The 9,553-nt window shown below is 42.2% G+C and overlaps 1 protein-coding gene across 1 annotated transcript; it reads right to left on the minus strand.

Annotated features, from left to right (window-relative positions):
• Positions 1 to 562: 562 nt before the first annotated feature.
• Positions 563 to 8,309, minus strand: LOC311112103 (SLAM family member 9-like; the record flags this gene model as incomplete). The annotated part of the gene is made up of 5 exons (XM_084155079.1): positions 563 to 648; positions 797 to 1,075; positions 1,513 to 1,836; positions 6,801 to 6,949; positions 8,203 to 8,309. 5 exons carry the CDS (start codon positions 8,307 to 8,309, stop codon positions 563 to 565), a joined length of 945 nt encoding a protein of 314 aa, XP_084011205.1.
• Positions 8,310 to 9,553: the final 1,244 nt, after the last annotated feature.

Consider the following 9,553-nt stretch of genomic DNA (forward strand, 5'->3'; position numbering starts at 1 on the left):
GTATTACGTCTCCTATGTTTATCAGCCTGTAGCATTATTCCTAACCTAGTTATCTGCTGGATTAATGTGAGTTATATCTGCATACTCTATTTCATCTTGCTTTCTTCCGGGTGAATCTATAAAGACAAATAAAGGAAATGAAAAATACAGTGTGGGTGGGAGTAACTGGCAGATATGCACAAATGCTCACCCCCAAGACAGGTTCTGCAAACACTAACGACTCATGTTAGTATGGATACCTGTGTCTGTAATATCGATCCTTTTGGAGCCAGCGAAGCTATAAAGTAATCATTGTCAGAGTGTGCTTGTGTGTATATGTGCCTTCTGCTTTTTCAACATTTAGAGAAGTGGTCTGAGATAATGTAACTGTCTGACCAAGCAGAGGAAGTGTGGAAGACATGTCTCTTCATTTGACCTGCATCTGTTGTTCAGGCAAACATTTCCTACCTTTTCCAAAACACTATCCTTGATCATTTAAAAAGGTTTGACTTTGACAAGGAGAATGACCTCACCCCGCTAAAAGATAAATACCTGCCTTGTGAGTGTCCATTTCTACCCTTCTTTAGATTGCAAGTCCAACAAGTCCTGAGGCAAACAAAACGCAGATTACAGCAATAATAAGGCAATCTCGAGTCCTCTCATCACCATCTAAAGTAAAAAGAGAGAAAACAATTTTTTAATTAAAACATTGTTTCATAAAATGAGCTCTACCATACTTACTGTTTCATATTGAATTTGGTATTGTCTGGATATCAGCAATTTAACATTGCTACTGTACATTATTTTATTTTTTTACCTGTCACCTTGGAGGGATCACTCTTTATACAGGAATTTGGAACAACAGTGGTCTCCTTGCTGACTGGGTTGGCAGCCTCACATCTGTAAGAGTCTCTGTTCTGTTCATCCACCTTGAGAGGTAGAGAGAGGGTGATGTTCAGGTCAGGGCTGCTGCTCTGGTTGAGTATCTCCCCTCCTCTGTACCAGGACAGGGTCACCTCTCTCCCATTCTCCACAGAACACACCACGCTACAGGAGCTGTTGTCATGGACCATCACCTGAGGTTTGGATAGAACATCTGGAAGACAAATAATGAAAAAATTAGAATTGCTGAAATGGAACTTATCTTTAAAGTGGCAAAGAGCAGTTGTTATATCCATTTTTAGACTTATAAATTAATGATATGTACCCATTGATTCTTGAAGAATATAACTTATAAATGCCTCATGAGCTTAGGAGAACCCATCAGCTTGTTTTACTCCGGTGTTTGTAAACAAATAAATTGTGAACAAACACTATATAGTCTCAAAACATGGTTAAAACTATACTTCTTATATAATGGTTGATCAGTCCTTGCATCCATAGCTCTGTCTATGAATTTGAGAGTGGTTACATTTCTCCAGCCCTATCCCTCAGTTTTTTACAGAACTAGGGGCGGGGAGAACGCTTTATTAACGTTTCTACTGCTGATTGCCACTTTAATGATTTTGTCATTTACAACACACACCCACTTACAGTACACAGTCAGCTGAAATGTATGTGTCGTCTTCTCTTCAACTTCATCTGCATTCTCCACAGTATAAACCCCAGAATCCTCTATTTGTAGGTCTGACAAAGAGAAGAATCCAGTAACATTGCTCCAGTGAAGGCGGTATTTAAATCTCTTCACAAGGTTGGTATTACTTTGTTTAACAGGGTACACCTGTGCAATATTGCCAAGGTCTCCATAAAGTAAATTGCCAGATTTTAACACCCTCTCTGGAAAAGAGAGAAACTTTCCCACGATGCCTTTCACCTGCCGAGTCTCAGGCTGGGCTGAATGCTGGTCTGCACAGAGTACTGTGGAGAGAAAGAGAGACTCAATATCAACACATTGACTTAAATATCATAGTTCTTCTCTAATAACATAGCAATGTAGCAAATGACAGTTTTTCTCGAATGCTTGAAAATGTGTCCAAAAAGAATTCACTTTTTTGAAAGAATTAACATGCAGCCCCAACTGAAACACGTTGGCCAAAATGACTCATTTCATTTGCAAAATGCATTAAGACTCTCAAAACATTAAATACATGACACAAAATCAACTACCTCCATCAAAACATACAACTTGTTATCTAATGAAAAGTTATTTCAATCAATCGTTACACAATGGCCCAATAAATACTAACTACAACTATCAATATACCCTAACATGGTTAAACGTCCTATATATTTCTCTGCCATTTGCTGATACTATAATAATAGTATGCACCATAAAAGACAAGTAAACATATTATCACAGCATGGGCTGTATTCTTTTTTTCCTAAGACGATTTTACCAAAGATGACCAAAGCAGAAAGAATGTCACTCAGAGCATGAATATCCAGAAACAAAATGCTTTCTTTGAACTTTTCCCATGTTGTCCTTTACAAATTAAATGATGCTGTACAGTATATACAGAGAATAAAAAAATAAAAAGGCAACACCAATACAGTATACCACATTCAGTCCACTCGTTCTTGTCAATCAGGCCACATGTTTTCATCAACATCACACTGGATTTTTTCCCATGCAATACAGCGAGGAAAATCTCTCCTTGCATGGCGCATTCACGCTTGGCAGTCCTCTGCAGTGATTGCCATACAATAGGCAGTCATTGTGTCTAGGAGGGACATCTGGTCATGTAGAAGGTAATCATAAACTTTCCACCTCCACACATCTGAACCCCTCTTCGTCTATGGGCCCCTCTACCTCTCCTTTGTCCTTGCCCTCGGCCTCTTACTTGGTCCATCCTTGCAAACAGCAACTCAGAGGTGAGTGACCATTTTAATGCATGAAAAATGACTAATTGCTGATTGAACAATTGTGTAAAGAAGTTTTGCACATGTGCAAAAGAGGTTCACATTCATGGGCGTAATTTGTATCAGCTGTCACCAAATGTTTACATGATTTACTCAACTGAGTTTTACATCTTTTGTAGAGAGTTGTGTTTACTGTTTTGCAGAAATTTGCTTAGCATTTGTGTGAAAGCAATGAGAAATGACTTAGTATACTGTTGTGCTCATTAGGTTATGATGGAGATCAGTCTCATGAAAAGTTTAATTAAAAGTGTCTTAGCGATCGAGAAAAGCTGTGAAGGCCTGATGTGATGTTGACGCTTAGGAAAGGATTGACAGGACTGGTAGCTCTATGAATTTGTTTGTATACACTACAAAAGGGTTCATTGTCTGTCCCCAACTCTTTTTGGGTCCAGGTCGAACCCTTTTGGGTTCCATATAGAGCCCTCTGGGGTAAAGGTTCTACATGGAACCCAAAAGGGTTCTACCTGAAACCAAAAACGGTTCTTCAAAAGGGTTCTCCTATGGGGACAGCTGAAGAACCCTTTTAGGTTCTAGATAGCACCTTTTTTTTAAGAGTGTACACACTAAAATTAAGTTAACATGGAAATAAAGACTATCTCAGCAAATTCTTCTTCTGCTGTTAATTGCACAATCACTGAAATGCCATCACTGTAAAAAAAAACACAATCCTTTATTACTTAATTTTTTTGTACCTTTATTTTGACGGGGAAATCCCATTCAGACCAAAACCTATTTTGCAAGAGAGCCCTGCATGTACACAAATTATACAAAATGTACAACCTGAATTGCCATAGAGGCACCAGAGCGTCAAGGTGCAGAGAGCTCTGCAGATCATTCCATATATGGGGCGCAAAAAAACTTCATGCAGATTTACCTACTGTAATTCCGTAGTGATCAATGGGACATCTAGAGTTAGCCATCCCTGTGATCAGGTCTGGTAACTCGTATGTCTGTAATTTAACAATGAAGTAAGGTACGACGGAAGTTTGCACAAGAGGCCTTTATAAACAAAAAGAGAGCAACGTATTGATCTACGAGACTTAGGGGAGGGCCAGCCTACTTTCTGATATAGGATGCAATGATGTGTACTGAACCTGTCACCCATAATAGAGTGAAGTGTGCTGTTCTAAACTGCATCTAATGGTTTCAGTGTAGTGGCAGTTTCATTCATATAAGTGGTGTCACCGCAATCTACACAAAATACCCCATAATGAAAAAGCGAAAACAGGTTTTTAGAAATGTTAACAAATGTATATATCTTTTTTTACAGAAATAACTTATTTACATAAGTATTCAGACACTTTGCTATGAGACTCGAAATTGAGCTCAGGTTCATTCTGTTTCCATTGATCATCCTTGAGATGTTTCTACAACTTGATTGGAGTCCACCTGTGGTAAATTCAATTGATTGGACATGATTTGGAAAGGCACAGAACTGTCTATAAAAGGTCCCACAGTTGACAGTGCATGTCACAGCAAAGACCAAGCCATGAGGTCGAAGGAATTGTCCGTAGAGCTCCGAGACAGGATTGTGTCGAGGCACAGATCTGGGGAAGGGTACCAAAAAATGTCTGCAGCATTGAAGGTCCCCAAGAACACAGTGCCCTCCATCATTCTTAAATGGAAGAAGTTTGGAACCAGCAAGACTCTTCCTAGAGCTGGCTGCCTAGCCAAACTGAGCAATTGGGGGAGAAGGGCCTTGGTCAGGGAGGTGACTAAGAACCCAATGGTCACTCTGACAGAGCTCTACAGTTCCTCTGTGGAGATGGGAGAACCTTCCAGAAGGACAACCATCTCTGCAGCACTCCACCAATCAGGACTTTATGGTAGAGTAGCCAGACAGAAGCCACTCCTCAGTAAAAGGCACATGACAGCCCACTTGGAGTTTGGCAAAAGGCACCTAAAGACTCTCAGACCAAGAGAAACAAGATTATATGGTCTGATGAAACCAAGATTGAACTCTTTGGCCTGAATGCCAAGCATCACATCTGGAGGAAACCTGGCACCATCCCTACAGTGAAGCATGGTGGTGGCAACATCATGCTGTGGGGCTGTTTTTCTGCAAAGGGACCAGGACGACTGATCCGTGTAAAGGAAAGAATGAATGGGGCCATGTATCGTGAGATTTTGAGTGAAAACCTCCTTCCATCAACAAGGGCATTGAAGATGAAAGGTGGCTGGGTCTATCAGCATGACAATGATCCCAAACACACCACCCGGGCAACGAAGGAGTGGCTTCGTAAGAAGCATTTCAAGGTCCTGGAGTGGCCTAGCCAGTCTCCAGATATCAACCCCATAGAAAATCTTTGGAGGGAGTTGAAAGTCTGTGTTGCCCAGCGACAGCCCCAAAACATCGCTGCTCTAGAGGAGATCTGCATGTAGGAATGGGCCAAAATACCAGCAACAGTGTGTGAAAACCTTGTGAAGACTTACAGAAAACGTTTGACCTGTGTCATTGCGAACAAAGGGTATATAACAAAGTATTGAGAAACTTTTGTTATTGACCAAATTCTTATTTTCCACCATAGTTTGCAAATAAATTCATTAAAAATCCTACAATGTGATTATCTGGATTTTTTTTTCTCATTTTGTCTGTCATAGTTGACGTGTACCTATGATGAAAATTACAGGCCTCTCTCATCTTTTCAAGTGGGAGAACTTGCACAATTGGTGGCTGACTAAATACTTTTTTTCCCCACTGTATATACTGTATTCTATACTATCTATTGCATCTTAGCCTATGCCACTCTGATAATGACATTGCTCATCCATATATTTATTCCATTCCTTTACTTAGATTTGTGTGTATTAAGTTTTTGTTGTGGAACTGTTAGATATTACTTGCTAGATATTGCTGCACTGTCGGAACTAGAAGTAGAAGCATTTCGCTACACTCGCAATAACATCTGCTAACCATGTGTATGTGACCAATACATTTTATTTGATTTTGATTTGATTTATACGTTTGCATGCTGTTCAGTTAGGTCAAATGCAGTCAACAGATTGTTCCAAACAAGAATGACGCTGCTTTCCACGTTGCTTCTTAATATAACTCATCCTACTTCATATTTGGTAAAAAAATATCGCTATTTGATTTCTTGCCCATATCGCGCAGCCCTAGTTACAGAAGCCACATTTTCCCCTAATACTTACCCGAGAAGCCTGAACTGCCAGAGCCACATGTAGGGAACCAGAACCTGCTGCAGCTTGGCTATGCACACTGACACTCTGCCACTGCAGCCCAATTCCATAAACCCCATGGTTTCAAAAACAATACTTACCTTGCAAGCCTAAAATGTCAGAACCTCATGTCCAAAACAACAGAACACCTGTCGTGATTTGGTAAAATGCACACGCACGCTGCATAGCATCGACCAGAGTCGATGAACCACTGCAGCCCAAGGCTCAACCCACAGGAAACCTGCAGTAACCTGGAAGGAAACTGTGTACTCGCATGCTGCCACGGCAGCCCAAGGCTCAAATCTACAGAAAACTGAGGTAACCCTGATAATGCGCACTTTAAGTGCTGCCGCAGCCCAAGGTTCAAACTCACAGGGAACTGTGGTAACCCGGAAAAATGCACAACTTGCACGCTGCCTAACATCCACTCCCAGTCCCAGCCATAAGAACACTATGGGCCACACTGGGAGCAGTTACATCCAAACGATAAAACCTCACAAATATATGTGGGGAACCCCAATTTGCTGCAGAACAGATATCACCAGTCGTCATGCCACAGAACAATTGCCAAGAAGCCGCCACACCCATATGGAGGAGGTGAGAAAGGGAACAGTTTGAAAGCTGGGACCTGTAAGACATAGGCATAACCTTGGGAGTCGCCAGGTGCAAACTCCAAACAGGAAGGTTGTACTGATAGCGTGTGGAGTTCCCGAATGTGCTTGGTCAACACCAAGGCCATGAGCAGGGCAGTCTTGTAGGAAAGGATCTTCAGATCCACAGACTCCAATAAGGCTCATACAGAGCGTCCAGGACCAAAGCCAGGTCCCAGGTTGGTGCCATAGGCTTAGACACGGGTCTGAGCCGACGCACGCCTTTCAGGAACTGCACCGCCAGAGGATGAGACCCCAGGGTGGAGTTTGGCAAAAGGCACCTAAAGACTCTCAGACCAAGAGAAACAAGATTATATGGTCTGATGAAACCAAGATTGAACTCTTTGGCCTGAATGCCAAGCATCACATCTGGAGGAAACCTGGCACCATCCCTACAGTGAAGCATGGTGGTGGCAACATCATGCTGTGGGGCTGTTTTTCTGCAAAGGGACCAGGACGACTGATCCGTGTAAAGGAAAGAATGAATGGGGCCATGTATCGTGAGATTTTGAATGAAAACCTCCTTCCATCAGCAAGGGCATTGAAGATGAAAGGTGGCTGAGTCTATCAGCATGACAATGATCCCAAACACACCGCCCGGGCAACGAAGGAGTGGCTTCGTAAGAAGCATTTCAAGGTCCTGGAGTGGCCTAGCCAGTCTCCAGATATCAACCCCATAGAAAATCTTTGGAGGGAGTTGAAAGTCCGTGTTGCCCAGCGACAGCCCCAAAACATCACTGCTCTAGAGGAGATCTGCATGGAGGAATGGGCCAAAATACCAGCAACAGTGTGTGAAAACCTTGTGAAGACTTACAGAAAACGTTTGACCTGTGTCATTGCGAACAAAGGGTATATAACAAAGTATTGAGAAACTTTTGTTATTGACCAAATTCTTATTTTCCACCATAGTTTGCAAATCAATTCATTAAACATCCTACAATGTGATTTTCTGGATTTTTTTTTCTCATTTTGTCTGTCATAGTTGACGTGTACCTATGATGAAAATTACAGGCCTCTCTCATCTTTTCAAGTGGGAGAACTTGCACAATTGGTGGCTGACTAAATACTTTTTTTCCCCACTGTATATACTGTATTCTATACTATCTATTGCATCTTAGCCTATGCCACTCTGATAATGACATTGCTCATCCATATATTTATTCCATTCCTTTACTTAGATTTGTGTGTATTAAGTTTTTGTTGTGGAACTGTTAGATATTACTTGCTAGATATTGCTGCACTGTCGGAACTAGAAGTAGAAGCATTTCGCTACACTCGCAATAACATCTGCTAACCATGTGTATGTGACCAATACATTTTATTTTATTTTGATTTGATTTATACGTTTGCATGCTGTTCAGTTAGGTCAAATGCAGTCAACAGATTGTTCCAAACAAGAATGACGCTGCTTTCCACGTTGCTTCTTAATATAACTCATCCTACTTCATATTTGGTAAAAAAATATCGCTATTTGATTTCTTGCCCATATCGCGCAGCCCTAGTTACAGAAGCCACATTTTCCCCTAATACTTACCCGAGAAGCCTGAACTGCCAGAGCCACATGTAGGGAACCAGAACCTGCTGCAGCTTGGCTATGCACACTGACACTCTGCCACTGCAGCCCAATTCCATAAACCCCATGGTTTCAAAAACAATACTTACCTTGCAAGCCTAAAATGTCAGAACCTCATGTCCAAAACAACAGAACACCTACATTCATGAACTCGCCATAACCTGGTAGCACCAGCCTGGCCAAAAGTGGGGTATCCCAGGCCGCCTTTGGCTCATCGGCCAAATCTTTAAACAGGGGTAATCTTTAAACAGGGTACCTTCCCCAATGCTGGAGGAAATCTGCTGCAGGGGAAAAGACGGCCAATCCACCCCCAGGTGATTTGCAGCCCTACGACACGGCTCCATCAAAAGGCGCATTAACCACAAATGGTTCGCTCTCCCCCGCGGAATCCAAAGCCGGGGCTTTAGGCTCCCCCAGACTGATGTCATATGATTCACACTCTGAAAATCCTCCAGAGCCAACCAGGGATAGTATATCATCCCGGAATCCGTACTCTAAACACTGCCAGAGAAATCGTCTCCGCTCTCTCCCGGCCTCAGACAACCCTATTCCCGAGGTCTTTTCACCAGGAGACCCTTTGCCAGCAGCCCCAATCTCTCTCACAGAGACAATTGTCACACGAACTGGTATGAGCCAAAAGGCTCCTGAGTGTGCTTCTACCCCAGGCAAACAGGACAGCACTCCTGAGTATCTTTCATTTTCATTGTGAAACCACACGCCCTAGGGTATGGCTGGAGGTTCAAACTCGGCTGGTTAGCCTTTTTGAACTTACTCTTACCACTGGCCATCTTACTCAAGCAAGGAAGCACTGGCTACACAAGCAGAGCAGAAAGTAGTGAGTTTTTAGCAAACACAAATCCTACCCAAGCAAGGAAGCATTAGCTACACAAGCAGATCAGAAAATAGATGGCTTTTAGCAAACACAAAAACCGATAACAAGACCCAAAACTCGCAACATCGAGGGGGATGAGTACTCTCAACCCACTAACAGAGACCTAAGTCAGAGCCGAATTTTGTAGTCTTTGTCTGCTTGAAAAGTTTGTAAATTGCTTGACACATTCTTCCTTCAGGCGAACTGAAGAGCAAAGAATTGAAGAAATGAATGCAAGCCCCGGTATTATAGCCAGGAAGGTGGTGCTTCCGAGGGTGGGCTCGGCATCCATTGACACGTTGGCCGTGATTTCAGTTTTCTTCAGGTGAAAATGATCGGTTGTTAACTCCCCATAGTATGTTGTACCGAGTGACCGACTGAATGAGAACAGATAGAAAATATGTAGAAATGATAATGGTCCTATATTTTTTAAAACAACTG

Source organism: Coregonus lavaretus, assembly GCF_964263955.1.
Source record: "Coregonus lavaretus genome assembly, chromosome: 38".
NCBI lineage: Eukaryota > Metazoa > Chordata > Actinopteri > Salmoniformes > Salmonidae > Coregonus > Coregonus lavaretus.